This window comes from Simochromis diagramma, unplaced genomic scaffold (assembly GCF_900408965.1).
Source record: "Simochromis diagramma unplaced genomic scaffold, fSimDia1.1 OVJJ01000483.1, whole genome shotgun sequence".
In the NCBI taxonomy this organism is placed as follows: domain Eukaryota; kingdom Metazoa; phylum Chordata; class Actinopteri; order Cichliformes; family Cichlidae; genus Simochromis; species Simochromis diagramma.
The window spans coordinates 2,892,668-2,910,861 of record NW_024386835.1 but is presented as its reverse complement, the minus strand read 5'-3'; the positions used below and the strand labels follow the sequence as shown (position 1 = coordinate 2,910,861).

At 41.8% G+C, this 18,194-nt stretch overlaps 3 protein-coding genes across 4 annotated transcripts; 2 read left to right on the top strand and 1 right to left on the bottom strand.

The window, feature by feature from the left end:
* Positions 1–2,669: 2,669 nt before the first annotated feature.
* zc3h10 (zinc finger CCCH-type containing 10) lies at positions 2,670–6,788 on the bottom strand. The gene is made up of 3 exons (XM_040028847.1): positions 6,607–6,788; positions 4,946–6,234; positions 2,670–3,892 (listed from the first exon to the last, which is right to left on the bottom strand). The coding sequence occupies exons 2-3, from the start codon at positions 6,089–6,091 to the stop codon at positions 3,380–3,382; spliced, it is 1,659 nt and encodes a 552-aa protein (XP_039884781.1). The 5' UTR covers positions 6,092–6,234; positions 6,607–6,788; the 3' UTR covers positions 2,670–3,379.
* Positions 6,789–6,915: 127 nt separating this feature from the next.
* LOC120731712 (dnaJ homolog subfamily B member 9-like) lies at positions 6,916–8,813 on the top strand. Its single transcript, XM_040028851.1, has 2 exons — positions 6,916–7,463; positions 8,408–8,813. Exons 1-2 carry the CDS (start codon positions 7,232–7,234, stop codon positions 8,701–8,703), a joined length of 528 nt encoding a protein of 175 aa, XP_039884785.1. The 5' UTR covers positions 6,916–7,231; the 3' UTR covers positions 8,704–8,813.
* Positions 8,814–9,016: 203 nt separating this feature from the next.
* si:dkey-28n18.9 (sorting nexin-6) lies at positions 9,017–16,987 on the top strand. 2 transcript variants are annotated; one of them, XM_040028848.1, is made up of 14 exons: positions 9,017–9,243; positions 9,472–9,582; positions 9,714–9,821; positions 11,769–11,829; positions 11,944–12,068; positions 15,102–15,185; positions 15,266–15,340; positions 15,436–15,466; positions 15,647–15,734; positions 15,861–15,900; positions 15,983–16,069; positions 16,228–16,317; positions 16,479–16,544; positions 16,676–16,987. In XM_040028848.1, exons 1-14 carry the CDS (start codon positions 9,238–9,240, stop codon positions 16,811–16,813), a joined length of 1,110 nt encoding a protein of 369 aa, XP_039884782.1. In that variant the 5' UTR covers positions 9,017–9,237; the 3' UTR covers positions 16,814–16,987. The 2 variants fall into 2 exon arrangements, with proteins under 2 accessions (XP_039884782.1, XP_039884784.1); XM_040028850.1 differs by lacking the exon at positions 9,017–9,243 and having other exon boundaries at positions 11,933–12,068.
* Positions 16,988–18,194: the final 1,207 nt, after the last annotated feature.

Here is an 18,194-nt window from a genome sequence, read left to right as displayed (position 1 = left end):
CGTCCAGATATGCTGCCGTGAACTCTGACAAACCACACAGTACCCGATCCATCAGCCTCTGAAATGTTGCAGGGGCTCCATGCAAACCAAAAGGCAGGACTGTGAATTGGAATAGCCCCCATGGTGTCCGGAAGGCAGTCAGTTCCCTTGAGCGCTGAGTAAGTGGCACCTGCCAATAGCCTTTGCAGAGATCTAGAGTCGTCAGGTACTGGGCTTTCCCAAGTCGCTCAATCAGATCATCAACCCTAGGTGTAGGGTATGAATCGAACTTTGAGATGGCATTCAAGTACCTGAAATCAATACAAAACCGCAGGCTACTATCCTTCTTTGGGACCAAAACCACTGGGTTGCACCACTCGCTCTTAGATGGTTCAATGATCCCTAGAGACAACATTAAATCCACCTCCTTCCTCAATGATGTTAACAGCCACTCTGGAATCCTATAACTCATACGTCTCACAGACGCTCCATCCTTTAATATAATGTCATGTTCAATAACATCCGTCCTCCCAGGATTCTCCTGAAACACCCCAGAGCTACATAACTCTTTCACCTGAAGCTGTTTTTCTTCTGAAAGGTGATTAAGGTCCAAATGCTGGAGCACACCTGAAGGAAGATACTGCTCCTCTACCTCTTCCTCCTCATGAATCTCCCTTATCAAAAGAACTTCTGCTCTCTTCGGCCTCTCCACCCACTCCTTGCTCCTCTCTGCATGGTTTGATAAGGAATGGGGGAGAAAAAAAGTGCCTTTTTTGTGTGTATTTTTTTTTTTTTTAACTGGCTGTATCCCACTGCTGCCACCAATTGTCATGATCCAAGCAGCCAGGAACACACAGGCACAAATGTAATCTTCAAAAGAATGGGTTTATTATACCCCCAAAAAGGACAAGATGATTACAAAAATTCAAAATAACAAAAAATAAAGTTTTTAAGAACCAAGTGGGCCCATAAAAGAGGTTAACTTAACAGACAGCTACTCAAAAATCACTTAACAAAAACATAACTCAACAAACTGACCTGCCCAAATGAGAAACAGCTCCAGTTATATAGCAAATGAATAAACCATTATATACACCAAAGGTGAAAACTAAAGAGATAACAGATAACCATCATTCAAGAAGAACCCCATTCCCCCTGCATGATCACAATAGATGGTCCAGTCCACTTTATTGGCTTCTGCATTTAAACCAGCTCCACCCTCAGCCTCCTCTTTCAGCCAAACCAGGAAGGACTGGAGCGGAGGTCAGGTAACTAAGTATCTCAGTTGTGTGGTTGCATGCATCCATCACAGTAACTAATTACATGTAATTAGGATTACGTTATCAGATTATAAAAAATAAGTAGTATAGTAAGTAAAGATTAACTGTGATAAATTTGCAGTAAGATTATAATTCCGTTGTTAAGAATTGTCTTGAACACACAAATTTGGAAACACTTGCATTTAAAACTGCTTGAAGTCGATATTTTTTCCCCCTCCTCTTGGCACAAAATGAAGCACTTTCTAAGAGACACCACGTGCCCACACTTTTCATTAGTCATCATGCGGTTTCTAAAGCATGGCCACTTTATTGAGTATATAATACCCTACCCCCCACACAGAGAACTGCCCCAGTTCTTGGTGGCATAGATTCAGCAAGGTGCTGGAAACATTCCCTTCAGATTTTGGTCCATATTATTATATCAGATTTGTTGGTTACACATCCATGATGAGAAGCTCCCGATCTACCAAAGGTGCTCTCATGCATTGAGTTGTGATGACTGTTGAGGAAATTTGAGTAAAGTGAACTTGTTCAAGTTCATGTTTAAGAAACCAGTTTGCTCTGTCCTTTGTGACATGAGAGGACAGGTACACCATGGACATGATAGGTAATATTCAGGTAGGGTATATGGCACCAGTGATGCACAATTGGTCCTAAAGGCCCAGAGAAAATTTACCTCCACACTGTTACACCACCACAAACACGAACCACTGATAGAAGGCACGATAGATCCATACTTGTTTGTCAAGTTCCAACCCTACAAACCAGCAGAAATCGAGACTCATGAGACCAGGAAATACTTTCCAAACTTCAGTTGTACAATTTTGATGAGCCAATGCAAATTTCAAACAGTTTCCTGACCTTTGCTGGCTGGAGTGATACTAGTGTCATCTGCTGCTGTTCACTATTTTATTTTCAGAGGTGTTGTTCTGCATACCTTTGTTGTTAAAAGTGGTTTTCTGATTTCCTGTTACCTTCCTTAAAGCTTGAAGCAGTCTGGCCATTCTGCTCTGACATTGACTATTTTACAACCACTTTACAACTTTTTATTCTGCCAATTTCAATGCCCACTTTGAACTAGACATTTGCATGAATGAACAATTAAACAAGCATACCTAATAAAGTGGGTGTATTTTAAAAGCTAGTACGGGCTTGCATTTGAACCACTTTCCCCAAAAGAATGCTGTGATTAAAGAAAATGTTTTGGTTGCACCATGTTTAGTATGAAGGTCCAATATCTGCAATATCTGGTTTTGAAGTAATTGTTTTCAGAAATATTTGCTTTGCCGTGATTACATAAATACTAAACTGACAGTAACTAAATACAACTTGAAGCGCTCCCACCAGGCCCCAGAGTGTGAAGTCAACGCCAGATACTTAAGCTGTTTAAAGAGCCACACGCACATGAAGTTACTAAACAGAGATTAAGCTTTAGTTTACACAGCATGACTCCTCCCAAACAACTAGACCAACAGGATATAAACATGAGCACTCATATCACTTCAACATGAAAATATATCCATTTATGACATATGTAAACATAAAAAAGCAACTGTAAAAAGAGAAAACACAGGATTCACTGTTGAGTGGTTGTAATTCTTTTTTTTGTTGGTTTTGTTTCAAATGTGCAAAGTACCAAAATTAATTTACACCAGAACAATCAAAACAAAAAAACAAACTGTTTCCAATGTCTTTAGATGGACAATGCTGCAGCTTTGCCAAAACGATTCACATTTCACACACCACAGATGACGGCATGAGTTTTAAGTCTTTTGTCATTTTTAGTGTATGTGTGTATGAAAAGATCCCTTTGGTACAAAGACCTTCGCCAGGGATTGTGTCAGTCAATCTGCGAAAACAAAACAAAAAAACCCCAAAACCCTCAACATTTGTAACGTTGCCATAGAACACAGTTCTGATTTAGGGAAGGATAAGCATTTATCCTGACCCCTGGTGGAGAAAACGAAGTGTCTCTATCACACATCTCTCTTTGTTCAAACGTCTTCTGAGTCTCATACACAGGAAAAAAAAAAAAATCCATCTGTGTAAAAATTCAAAACCCATTAAAGTTCAAGTACATTTCCAGTTCGACTCATTGGTATTGCAGCCCCTGCAATCATTCAGTGTGGCAGGGTTGTGATCCTCATGCTTTGACTTGCAATTGGGTACGACACCATTGGGGTGGTGGCGTGACTCATAGTGATCCCGGGAAGCGGCTGAGTCATGGACACTGCCACAGGTGCCACAGATACTGCCACTGGCGCCATAGAAACAGGGGGTGCCATTCCCTGGGCAATGGTCTGTGCGAGGGCGGCTGAGAGGGGGGTTATCTCAGGATTGAGGTGTGGTGGAGGAGCTGTGGGTGGGGCTGCATTGGTTGGGGGGGCTGCAGGGGCACCAGCGGGAGCTACAAGGTCTTGCTGGGTGACTGGCCGAGCCTGTAATGGAGCACTGCTCAAGGTGGTGTGAGTCTGGGCGATGCTATGGTTGTAGGAACTCACTGAACCTACGGGGGGCGCCAGATTCTGCTCAGTGGGTGCAGGAGTTGAAGACAGTGTCATCACTTTGGCTTGGCTTCGGAACTGGGCATTCTGCTCCAGGAGAACCTCATTTGTGGCAATGAGATTGGAAACCTGAAAAACACATAAGAAAGAGTTTAGTATAAACAGGCAGAAAGTTCATGACAGGAAACACATAGAGACATTAAATATTTCAATTACGCAAAAGATGTAAAGGAAATGATTTACAAGTAGTCTTACACTTCGTGTTAACTTATCACATAGTTTTACAGGAGAGAGAAGGCTAAAAACTGCAGAATCTGAGTGTTTGTGTGTCTCGTGATGTTACAGAGTGTCTTTTCCTTTTACCCCCAAAACATCCAGTGGGCCTTTTTGTCAGGTGACTAAAGGGGAAACAAATTCTTCCCCATTTATTCCTGCACAGCCATCACTTCATATTAACTCTTCAGTAACAACTTCAGCTCATTCCCCTTCAAGTCAACCATTCTACTCAATAGGCAGAGCATTTACAGCAGTCTAAACTCTGTGCTTTTGGACATCAGATGATCTCAGTTCTTACTAATAACATTGACCATTTTAACAGTGTGTTGCTGGGTTCTTTTCCAACATTTCGATCCCATCTGATATGATGGGATCTAAATGTTGAAAAAAAGCCCAGCAACACAAAAATGTGTCATTAGCATCCCCCAAAGAGGCAACACATAAATAGGTTCCTGGATGACTCTTTGTTTAGATCAGCGAAGTTTGCTTAATTGTAACTAAATGAAATAAAGTCCCCCTTTGTCACCAACTCCTTTCACCTTATATTTAAAAATTTTATTGTAATGTTAACGTAAACTGTTGATCGCTGGGATTTTAATATACACGTCTGTCAGCAGACACCTAATCACACTTCTAACAAACATGGGACGAGCATTCTGGTGGATTTTTGGATATACCGCTGAGATGCTGTTTGGATTGGCCTTTTCTTTGAACTTGTTATGTTGAAAATGCTTTAATCTTTCCAGGATGTGTCATAAAACACCTCGATAAAGTTTCCGTTTAGTTGGAATTTGGCAATGCTTGTTTTGCATGTATCTCAGTAAAAAAATGACTGAAGCCATTTACATTCTGCATCTGTGGCATGACTCCATTCCCAGGAAGTCATAATATGATTCTTATACCTACCTGCTTTTTCAATTCTTCCACTCTCTTCCTTAGCAGGGAATTTTCTTCCTCTAGAAATCTGTACTCCAGAGGACGAGGCGGCAAGGTGGCTTGAACTCCCAACTCGTAGTGCCCACCTCCACTCCCATCTGTCAGACGCAGCCCCTCCAACCGTCGCCTCTTTAACTGTAGAGTGGTGTGGTCCATAGAGGTCTCCAGGCAACCAGCATCAAACAGACCACTTTCAACCAGAGGATCAAACATTGAGCATGTGCTCCTGTCATAACGTCGCTGTCCAGATGAACTTATGGACAGACACCCACTCATTCCACTTCCTCCTACTCCTCCAAGACCTGAGATACCTGGATCTCTGCAACCACCCAAGCCGGGGCAGCCGGTCCCCATCATATTACCTCCACCCCCTGCGCCACCTCCCACAAGTCCCTGCATTCCTCCGCAAGCACCTCCTCCTCCACCCATGCCTCCTCCAGCATTCACAATGCCACTGACACCTGGCCCCATAACGCCACCCACTCCAACCCTGGTTGGTTCATATTCACAGTCTTTTTTGACATGGCGAAATTTACATTTATTGCCCCTCTGGCACTCTCCTTTCAGGAAGTCTCTACAGATGGGAACCTCACCGCGGCTATGGGGGAGATCCATGGGGGAGAGGCCTAGCCGTGCAGCAACTTTCCCTCTTAGTCTGAGAGGTAACTCTCCCGTCTTCTTGTAATAGTCCTCATCCTCTTTGGATCCGTGGACAAAGCGACAGTTGGAGCGCATGCACTCCTTATTTTGATGATCGTGACAAAAGATGAATTCGTTCTTCTGCACTCCCAAGTCTGGTACTTCGTTAAAGTCTGGGTGTCTGAAGCGGCAGCGCTTTCCTCTCTTGCAAACATTGCGTATGAAGTCCCGGCAGACGCCATCCAAGGCCAGTCCCGCACCTTGGCCTCCACCGTTCCCATAGCTGTTGCCATTTCCGAGCGCTCCTCCTCCACCCATACCCCCAGAGCCAGAGACGCTTCCTCCGACACTACTTCCCAAACCTCCTCTGCCCTCTGCCGCACTCCCTGCCAAACCAGACCCGGGTCCCCCTTCTTCACCCAGACTACCACCACTCCCACCACCACCTGACAGGTAGGAACTGTCCCGGTCAGGCATGGCGCTCGGCCCAGCTCAAGGAGAAAGGAGCACTCATGTGTGTTTGGGATTGGCAAATGTGAGCTGGCAAACATTCACATACACAGTAGTAGTCATTAATTGTTTCTTCACACTCGAAGTATTGCAATCTGCTGTTTATTTACCTGCAAGACAAAAACACGAACCCCGCATGAGATACTGGCGATAGAACTAAAAGGGGAGATTTGAATATCGACATGAAAGACAATAGGACATGTATATGATTACCTTAGACAAGGTAAGGACAGAAATTTAGCAAGTGACAACACATCGTAAACAATAAATAGCCCTGCTTCTGTCTACATGGTTCTTTGGTAAAACACTACAAAACATCAACTAAATTGAATGCAACGGATTTCAACCAGTAAATAATGCATACTCTGTCGTATTATATTCCAGAATAAGTTAGCCTACAATGATGCTACGAAACCGTCGTCTACCCTGGGTAGCTAATGGCTAGCGAACATCTAGCTAACTGGGTACTACTGCAGTCTTACCAAATCGAAGGATAGAGAAGGTTCCAAAGTACAGCTGAGAAGCTCCCACGAAGAAACAACTTCGTCTAACTGAGTCAACAGACACCGCTGCTAACAAAAGCAAAAAAACTTGCTTTATTTTTAGCGGTTCCTCGAGGCCCTGGTGCTGTTTACCACATTTCTTCATGCAGCTTTCAATACCAACGAAGAAGAGCGCCGGCGTCTTCCTTATTTTTTCGCTGATTGGGATTTTCTGCCCTCTATTGGTGGAAACGCGGAACACCACCTTAGCGTGTTCACAATTTGCTCATTTTTAAAACCACGAAATAATTTCGTGCACGACGTAAAGTTGGATTCACGAAGTCTTGCACAGTCTGTGAACGAGGTCACTTTTTCTTTCGTGCCCATGTATCACAGTTTTTGTCGTAAGCTCCATAGAAATTGTCGTAAATACACCAACAACTGCTACTTTTGGTGTACTTTTACTACAAGCAGTGCTGACGTGGAGACTTTACGGCGTTGTGTGGATATGAAAATGAGACGCTAAACCACAAGGTCTGCCACACTTCCAGATAAACTGTTGTGCACATGACGACGTTTGTTTTGAGTTCCTCCTCACTCTCTCTGTGCTGGGGCGCTCCTCAACATGGCAGCGCAAGGTGCTTCCTACTGGCTGCGACTCTGCATGCTTCTGCTGCTCTGTCTATCTGAAGCCCTGTCCGAAGAGATAAACAGAAGTTACTACGACACTCTTCATGTTGAGCCAACAGCAACGGACAGCGAGATAAAAAAGTCTTTCCGAAAACTGGCCGTGAAGTACCACCCTGATAAGAACAAGAGCGCAGATGCTGAGAAGACCTTCAGGGAGATTGCTGAAGGTAAAGGATGAAAGGATGCTTCATCCGACACACGGAAACGTTTACATTTTACAGTGTAAATAAGTGAGGAGTTTTATTACTATTATCATCATTATCATTTGTATAATATTTTGTAGTAAACTGAAAATTACTTCACTCTGGAAGAAGCTGAGGAACAACAAAGCCACAATATGGAGTTTAGTTAACTGAAACTACTCAGAAAAAAGGTTTCAAAATAGTTAAAATTAAATTTAAAATTATGTTAAAAACTAAAGGAATGTGTGATTTCAGAAAAAAAAAATTCCCCTGATTAAAAAAACCCCGCTGTTCTTCCTGGCAAAAGTGCAAAAATGTACTTGTTATTCCCATCAAATAGGCTCTTCAAGAAGCTGCTGTGTTGGTCTATTGCAAATAAGGTTGCTCAGTAAGGTACCTTATTAAATTGCATGCAGTAACTTCTATGAATAGCTGGTGATTTATGGAGGTTTATTAATCGGGCAATGTCACTGTTTGACCTGCTCTTCTGCAAGTGCCTGTTGTGGATGCAAAGCTCTGACATTGATGATCTGATAAATGCATTGCCTAAACAGGATTTCACAGAACAGCAGGGGTGGGGCTTGTTAAAGAAGCAACTTTTCTGGTCCAGTATTAGTGTTTGTAGCTTTAGAGGTCAACTATATAAAAAAAAAAAAAAGATGTAAATAACTGGAGACCAGCTGGCTCTTGCAAAATGAAGTTAAGCTGCTAGTTTAGTTAAATGTAGCTCACTACTCTCTAACATTTCACACAGGTTGGCGTCTGGGCAGCTTTAGCTTTACTATTTGACTCTAGAGGACTTTGGTACACAGACTAGTTCATAATTGAGTCAGTGACTGCAAGGTGCCGAGGCGTTGTGGTTGCTTGTTTGCAACCACACCCCTCCATCACCAAAGTTGACCTTTTCCCCTCTAACTGTGTTTCCTTAGCCTACAGAGTCCTCTCAAACAAGGAGCAAAGGAGGGCGTATGACCGTGTGGGCCACGGAGCTTTCCTGAAAAATGAGGACCTAGTCAAGCCTGAGGATGAGTATCAGACAAGCTTCCACTTCAGCTTCCCAGACTTCTTCCACGACTTTGATGACAGTCTCTTTGGTGGACAGTGGCGCTTTCACCAGGAAGAGGATGAGGAGGATGGTCGTTATGATCACTACAGTTTTGAGGGGGAGAGATTTAGCTTTTATTTTGGAGATCCAGATGAATATGAAGAAGAGTACTACTTCTAAAAGTTTTTTCTCCCTGTACTTGGAATGACTGTTACCTTTTAGCATGTTTTCTTTTATCAATAATAAAGTATTCTGTCTAAAATGCTCTCTCAGTATCTGTTTCTTATATTCATTATGTAAAAAAAATCACCTAAATAGACCCTTTGAACCTGTTTGCATTCTTCCCCCTTTTATGGTCTCACTTATAAATTCAGCAGCTGTGGGGTTGTAAGGCTGGCTGCTAGATAACCGACTGAGCCGTTATGCCACTTTTCCTGTGTGGGTGTGTCGAAGGTCCAGAGTTACTCACACGCCATTTACTCATCTTTTTCCTTGCGCCAGCACTTTAGATTTGGCACAGTTTTACTCCATTTCTCATGGGACCATTGTGCACTTTGACCCAAAGGATATCCTGTGCATTCTCAACACTTGGAGCTCGAGCAGACTAAAAGGCAACAGGCAAGAGCTCTTTCCAGTTTTATGTACTTTTATCACGCTAAAAGGACAAACCACAAAGGCAGATAAAAGACAGACTGCTAGTTTGCAAAGCTGACAATGATGGTGAGTACGCCTGTAGATTTTGCAGGATTTGTAAGCCTCTGAGTGTCATGTGACAGGCGTTTACTCCTCGCAGACATGAGTACAGTGTGTGCTGAATTACATTTTTTTTTCTCCCTTTAAATTTAGTTTGAGCATGAATGCGACTTTAATCTCAGCCTGTACTGATACCATTAGACTGCTTCTGCTGTGCTGTACTGCTTTTGACCGCTTTGTTTTTTTTAATTGCAGGAAGAAGTGAAAGAAACTGCATCTGTTCTGAGTGTCCATGACGACAGCATCAAAGTTACAGAGGTGTTGAAAGACGGGGACACTCTCACCTTTATCATCGTATCTCAAAAGGTGAGATTCATTAGACTGTCATCTGGTTAGATCCAGACAAATGACACAAGAACCATAGAATCTGTCAGCTTATTTATTTGAATTATGATTTTCCAAAAGCAGCTGGTTGTCTTCTTTCCTTTCTGTTCCAGCTCTCTGGTACAGGGGAATACCATGTGGACCGGACCTATGAGGATTTTGAATGGCTGCAGCAGCACTTGTTCTCTCAGGGAGATGTGCCAGGAATACAGGGAGTCATAGTCAGTACTTGTTATTCTTTAATGTAGCTTGTATGTGCTTATTTGACAGTAACAGGATCAGGGCTGGAGTACTGGTGGCTTTAGTGCCACAAATGTTGAATTTGTGTGGGGTTTCTATCCAAGATACAGTCGTGGTTAAAAAAAAAAAAAGTTCTTTCAGTTCTTGTATTTGAATGTCAGGATATAATAAATTATCCAGTCCTTAGAAGTTCTTCAATCAGGTAGGTACAACCTCACATGAACAATAGCACATGACATATTACAGAATCACATCATTTATGTAACAAAAACTCTGCCAAGCAGAAGCAGTGTGAGAAAAACTAAGTACAACCGTTGATTATATAGCTTGTAGAACCACCTTTTGGCAGGAATAATTTGGAATAATGTTTTTCTGTAAGACTTTGTCAGTCTTTTACATTATTGTGGAGAAATTTAGACCCATTCTTCTTTATAATGTAATTTCATCAAGATTTTTAGGCATTCATTTATGCACAGCTCTTTTAAGGTCCCACCACAGCATTTAGGTCAGGCTGATGTCTGGACTTTGGGTCGTTGCAACATCTTTTCTTTCTTTTCTTTTTTAGCCCTTCTGTCACAGATTTGCTTCTGTGCTCAGGATCATTGTCCTGTTGTAGGACCCAGTTTGGGCCAAGTTTTAGCTGTTGGACAGATGGCCTCACATCTGACTCTAGAATTCTTTGGTGTACAAAAAGCATCTTTCCTCCACCACCATGTTTAGCAGTTGTTAGGAGGTGTTTGTCTTGATATGCTGTGTTTGATTTTATTTGTCCAAATGTGGCACTGCACATTATGGCCAAACATCTCCGCTGTGGCCTTGTCTGTCTGAAGGATATTGTTCCCAAAGTCTTGTGATTTGTACTAATGCAACAATGCTAAGCTGTGCGAGAAGAGGCGTTCTCCTTGCAAACTTTCCAAACAACCCATATTTGTTGAGTCTTTTTCTAAATTTACTCCTGACCTTTAACATTTAAAAGGCTAGCTCTTGAGATTTTTCCATAGATTGCAGTCAGCCCTGGTGGGCTGGGTGGGATGTCCACTCCTGGGGAATATTGGCAGATGTCTTGAACTTGTCAATAAGCTTTCTCACAGAAAAAAGATGAACTTCAAATTCTCTGGTAAAAGCCTCATAACCCTTCCCAGACTGATGAGCAACCACTATTGCTGATGCAATTCTGATGAATTTCTTGGAACTGGGATAAAGTGAACATCTGTTAAGTATTTGTACACAAATTTCTATGGCTGCATAGATTTAAAACCCCCAAAATGCACTGGATTCAACCAGACCCACAAACATGGGCTGAGTAGCCAAAACATGAACACCACACAAGGGTTAAATGAATAAAGACACAGTGTAATATGTCATGTATTGTTGTGTATTTGAGGTTGTGTTTAAATAATGATAATGATGAGTTTAAAGTTAAATTATTTAAACCTGCCAAGGACCAGATGACTTTTATTGTGTCCTGGTATGTAAAGAATTAAAAGAGCGTACTTTCTTCTTGCTGTGATTGTACTGCTTTTGTGGTTTAAAGTCCTTCCTGCTTTCCTTCCTGTGTCCTCCTCTTTTGTAATCAACTGATTTTATCGTTGCTATTTTTGCCAGCTGCCCCAGTACTGTAGGGAATTAAGTAAACAATGTAGGGACTACTTTTTTCAAAGAAAGTCAACAGTACACCATCAGGATGTATTTTTTTATGTTACTTCCTACTATGACAGTGTGTGTTGATGTTCCTTGTAATGTATTACATAAGCACATTGTGTAATATCTGATATAGTGCATAGAGTCTGCATATCACAACCGATCTAAGCACAGAGTAACTTTAAAATGCACGAAACTTTCACAAGCTCGTATTTAAGAAATGTTTTAAGAGACAAATAATGGGATAAAAAATTTTTGTATAAAATAATATTGTCTTCTTTTTCAAGTTCCCTCCTCTTCCTGCAAAGCCCCAGGTGAATGCATCTCCCAGATCTATAAAACAGCTTGGTGAGTACATCTGAAGACTGCCTGTGCACAAAGACAAACATTTCCCAGTTCTGATGTACAGTGTCAAATGTGATGTGAAGTGGTGTGGTTAAAATGTCAATAGTTTGCTTGCAGGTTTCCTTGCTTTAGGAGAGTGTCAGCCCTACTGTAAAGCATTAGAAACGTTCCTGCAGCAGGTTGCTGCACACAGCATACTCAGCAAAAATAAAGCCGTGGAGGTCTTTCTGACCAGCTCGGATGTAAGTGAACAGAAACAGCTTTTTGGCAGCTTTGCCAAGCTTCAACTTTAGAGCTAGAATCTCATGTTACAACAGGTTGTCACGTGAAACCTTGTGATGAGGGAGACTGACAATAAATGGTTAAACTTTCACCAACATGATAGAGATCCATGTGACAGTACTCATTCATTCGGCTCTTTATATATAAATATATATGGCCTTCCAAATGAGATTGTATCCAAAAAAAAAAAAAGTTTTTTAAAAGGGTGAGAGTTTGCGTATGTAACCTCTACTGATGAATTCACATCAGTCAGATATATCACCCTGTAAATAGCCAGCATACAGTTCTTGTTACAAGAAGGTGGTTGTTTGGGTTAGAGCAGGGTGTCTAATAATCAGGTCAGTGGTTAGATGTGTGTGATGCTGATAGCACTGAATATACAACAAGAAGCACTGTAACTGTGGTCAGTGTGGCTTGTAGTGTAAAGAAGGTAGAAAATTGTCATACAAATGCACAAACATACATGGAAATACAGTCTATAAAGCCAAAGCAGAGTTTGTACAATTCTAAAAAGATTGATAGTCACTATTTGACATGAGAACCTTTAGTCTTCAACACAGCCTGAACTCTCTTACAGTGGGGCAAAAAAGTATTTAGTCAGCCACCGATTGTGCAAGTTCCCCCACTTAAAATGATGACAGAGGTCAGTAATTTGCACCAGAGGTACACTTCAACTGTGAGAGACAGAATGTGAAAAAAAAAATCCATGAATCCACATGGTAGGATTTGTAAAGAATTTATTCGTAAATCAGGGTGGAAAATAAGTATTTGGTCAATAACAAAAATACAACTCAATACTTTGTAACATAACCTTTGTTGGCAATAACAGAGGTCAAACGTTACTATAGGTCTTTACCAGGTTTGCACACACAGTAGCTGGTATTTTGGCCCATTCCTCCATGCAGATCTTCTCGAGAGCAGTGATGTTTTGGGGCTGTCGCCGAGCAACACGGACTTTCAACTCCCGCCACAGATTTTCTATGGGGTTGAGGTCTGGAGACTGGCTAGGCCACCCCAGGACTTTCAGATGCTTCTTACGGAGCCACTCCTTTGTTGCCCGGGCGGTGTGTTTTGGATCATTGTCATGTTGGAAGACCCAGCCTCGTTTCATCTTCAAAGTTCTCACTGATGGAAGGAGGTTTTGGCTCAAAATCTCACGATACATGGCCCCATTCATTCTGTCCTTAACACGGATCAGTCGTCCTGTCCCCTTGGCAGAAAAACAGCCCCATAGCATGATGTTTCCACCCCCATGCTTCACAGTAGGTATGGTGTTCTTGGGATGCAACTCTGTATTCTTCTTCCTCCAAACACGACGAGTTGAGTTTATACCAAAAAGTTCTACTTTGGTTTCATCTGACCACATGACATTCTCCCAATCCTCTGCTGTATCATCCATGTGCTCTCTGGCAAACTTCAGACGGGCCTGGACATGCACTGGCTTCAGCAGCGGAACACGTCTGGCACTGCGGGATTTGATTCCCTGCCGTTGTAGTGTGTTACTGATGGTGACCTTTGTTACTTTGGTCCCAGCTCTCTGCAGGTCATTCACCAGGTCCCCCCGTGTGGTTCTGGGATCTTTGCTCACCGTTCTCATGATCATTTTGACCCCACGGGATGAGATCTTGCGTGGAGCCCCAGATCGAGGGAGATTATCAGTGGTCTTGTATGTCTTCCATTTTCTGATGATTGCTCCCACAGTTGATTTTTTCACACCAAGCTGCTTGCCTATTGTAGATTCACTCTTCCCAGTCTGGTGCAGGTCTACAATACTTTTCCGGGTGTCCTTCGAAAGCTCTTTGGTCTTGGCCATGGCGGAGTTTGGAGTCTGACTGTTTGAGGCTGTGGACAGGTGTCTTTTATACAGATGATGAGTTCAAACAGGTGCCATTCATACAGGTAACGAGTGGGGGACAGAAAAGCTTCTTACAGAAGACGTTACAGGTCTGTGAGAGCCAGAGATTTTCCTTGTTTGAGGTGACCAAATACTTATTTTCCACCCTAATTTACGAATAAATTCTTTACAAATCCTACCATTTGAATTCATGGATTTTTTTTTCACATTCTGTCTCTCACAGTTGAAGTGTACCTCTGGTGCAAATTACTGACCTCTGTCATCATTTTAAGTGGGGGAACTTGCACAATCGGTGGCTGACTAAATACTTTTTTGCCCCACTGTAGATAAGCTTTCTTATCATTTCTTCAAGTAGTGTTCAGTTGTCCAGATTTCTTTAAAGACATTTAAAGCTCTTCTTTGGATGTTGCCCTCCTTTTGTTCCACCTTGTTTTACAATGTTTTACATTGGCTATAGACATTCACTTTATAAGAACTGTTGCCACTGAGGCCTGTCAGACTGTTATCTTTGGATATTTTTCATTAATTCAGCTGAAGAAGTGGGAACAAATGACATGTTTTTGTGACAAGTAGCCCCAACACTGGTTCAACCCTCGAATTAGGTGCTCTTTTTATGCTTGAATTATTCATAGGCCACTCATAAGTGGCTTAATAAAGACATCCCTCTCAAAATGGTCAGGTACAAGGACTGTACTGAAAATGAGTGAAAAAGCAACCAGTGCCCAAAGAAAAACTTTCAAAGTTTTTCAGAAAGCCTGGAGAACTATTGCTTAGGACAACCTTAAAAATGACAAGAAAGTCTGGCTGCTTGGACACAAAATATCAGGAAATGAGGGTCAGCACAAGACTTTTGCACAGTACTATATATCCAGAGTCAGATACACATGTAGAAGGAACGTAGTATCTTGAAATATATAAAGTCAGTGTTGCGTGTGTTACATCTCGATGATACATTTGTTTCCTGTGTGTCTAATTCTGCCCAAACGTTTATTTTATTAAGCTTTAATAGTTTTCAGCTTGTACATTTTACCAGCATATTTCAATGGACATTTATAACAAAATGCCATTTGCTGTGATATGTTATGATATTCTGTGTAATGATAAATGATTTAAGCTTTTATTATGTCCTTACATTCAGCCTCCAGGCAGACAGAAAGTAAAGAAGAACATTTTCAACAGACTGAGTCAAGCTGTGGAGGAGATGAGAAAAGAAGGCCATAAGGTACGCATCTGGGACTCATATATAGGCAGAATGTGTCCAGAGAAAGTGGGGGGTTAATGCTGTTATCAACGTGTCTGCAGGATGTGGATGAGTTCTTTCAGAATGAACGGGATCATAACCTCGTTCTAACCGGCTGCACCAAGACTGCAGCTGAGGTGAGACGGTCACCTATTGCTTCTTGGTCTGTTTATTTGTCGTCGTCGTCTCCTTTTCTTAGTTTGATTTCCAGACATTTCCCTTCTTCTTGCAGAAATTCCTAGATGTGGTGGCAACAGAGCAAAGTAAGAAAATTATATAAGTGTGAAAGCACAGAAAAAGAATTGATCCGTCGATGTTGTTTAAGATTTGTGTGATCAGATTCAGCAGATGATAATTATGGTGTTATGTACACATGTTTTTGGGGCTCAGTGTCAGCTGAATTCATCCAATGTGTGGTATTAGAGTGCTCTGTTTGCTTGCAGAAATAGCAGTGGCCTGTGGACACTTCTCAACTGCTCTGCATCTCTGCGTGGAACCAGGCGAGGATCCTGACAAACAGGCTTTCTCTAGGTTGGAAAAAAAACATTAGTACTGGACTCACACCATTATCATGTGTATTCAAAGGAAAAGCATCTGAATGATTCATATAAGTTGTGATAAAGCTGCATACATGTATATATGTGTCTTTTCTTACAGGGTTTGTGTGAAATTATCAGAAGTGTTTGAATCTATAAAGGTAAGCTGTTTGTCTTTTCTAATAGCATCATAAACAGCAGTGCACTTGTGCTTTGCCGCATCATGTGTTTGTGTGTGGGCAGAAAAATATGACGAGTGTTGCTGAGAACAACGTGAACACTCTTGGACTGGGCCTGGACCTCGAGTCACGTTATCAGGAGGCGGAAAGGGTGTGTTTTCTAGTTCTGCAATCATTTCATGCTCATCGTATACATGCTGCCTTCCTTCCTATATTGAATCTTAGATTTCTGGTTAGATGCAACATGTTTGGAGTGAATATTGTGACTAAATTGTTCAGCGTGTAACACGATTATTATGTCCAATAAAGGAGATGCTCTTCAGGAGAACCTGCAAACTAGTGGAGTTAGAGAATGCCCGAAGGAACGTAGAGAAGGCGAAACCTGTAAAGAAGGCTGCTGTGAGTGTCTGCACCCATACTTTAAAAGCATGGTCAGATCTGCACATTTTCTTGTAACCAGCAGGTGTCAGCAACGTATCTTGTAGTAAGAGGAAACGGCATTTGTTGTGGGCTTTCTGATGTAGACTTAATGATAATAACATGCGCTTCATATTCATCAGATGGAAGAAGTGAAGAAAGCAGCAGAGACTGAGTTTGAGCACACTTCTGGAGTGGCTAAGCAGGAGGTAAAGTCCACAATAAATAACTGCATTCCACACTTTCACGTGTCTTTCCACAGTGGATTGGTTTGCTGAATTCATGTTGTTGCCATGCATTTTCTGCATCTAGTAATATTGATGTGACGTGTTTCTTTCAGATTGCACGTTTCCAGGGAGCGCGCGTGGAAATGCTGCAGCAGGCTCTGGTTGGTTGGTGTGAAAAGCAACTTCTTACAGCCAAAGAAAGTGCTGACCAGTTCAACCAGCATCTGGAAGTCTTTAGGGGAATGGCCTAGTGACCTCTCTGGCACCCTCTCAAATTAGCATCCTCAGTAAATCTAATCATAGCACGGGGCAACCCAAACCTGTCCTTCACTGTGTTGTGCTCCAGTTTGATGCTTTATTGAGTGTAAATAGGGAAATGTAAGCAACAGAGAAAGGATGGCTCTGTTGATAATTTCACACACACACACACACACACACACACACACACACACACACACACACACACACACACGCACACGCACACGCGCTTTCTTATTTTCCCCCATTCTCTATTAAGATGTACTCACTCCAATAAAATCCAGGTAGAAATGATTGTTTTGAGATCTTATCAGTGGGTTTCATCATCCAATAACACTGCCGTGCGTGAGCGAAGGTTTACGTGTTCTATATTACACTGCTGCGTTTGTGCTGAGAATGTATTGTGCTGCTCTCTAGCCAGTACATCAGCTGGGGTCACACAAAATAAAGTGTGATGAATTGATTCCCAAAGTACCTGCTTGCCTCTGTGTGTGTTTCTTACTCCTGGATCATTAATCAGTTGGTTTGACTGCTTCTGCAAGGACATGGCAGCAAGGACAGCCTGTGTTGGCCTTTTCGAAATGATTCTAGCTCTTTGAAAATCTCTTTGAACATTTTTTGACACCATTAAGACCTCTTGTAAGGTTTGCCATGATACACATAAGCTAAAATTTTCTGATATAGTCTCAATATCTGGTGATGTAGGCCTGTAGGTTCATATCTCAGTCCTGCTGTGTTCTTCATTGCCTCTCTTGTGGCCTGTGATCTCTTAGCTGGCAGAATTAGGAGTAATGGTTTGCATCCTAAGGAATAAGTCAGGAAGAAAGATGAGTGTCCTCTTAAGAAGAGAGGATGGAAAAGCGATTTAGCTAACAAAGGAATTATAGGATGTAATGCAATGCTAAGAGTTTCCTCCCAAACTGATAAAAAAAAAAAAACGAGGGGAAGGATTTGGTATCGTTGTGGCTTGCAGTGAAAGACTGCCTGCACTTGGCATTAGAGGGCATGCTCTCATCCCCTTGTGATACATTTCCCTCACGGTCTGACAACCTGAGATCATTTTATATCGCTATCTTCCACCCTCACAATTACTGCCCTTCTTCAACCTCAGGCAGATGCTTACCAATGAAAAAATATTCCTAACCTGCATAGATTGTGTTAAAAACATCCACCATTGTACCTTTTTGAGGGTGGTCTCTTGAGAAATTCATTAAGTACGATCTCATTTTCAAGAGACCTAAGTGCCGATGTGCTCATGTATAAGATTGCAATGTTAACCCTTTTTGGTTCTGCATGCAACCTTGTTATCATTTTCTACAGTTAAGGAGATTTAAAACATAATTTTCAAAGAATTGATCTTCAAATAGCACAAAG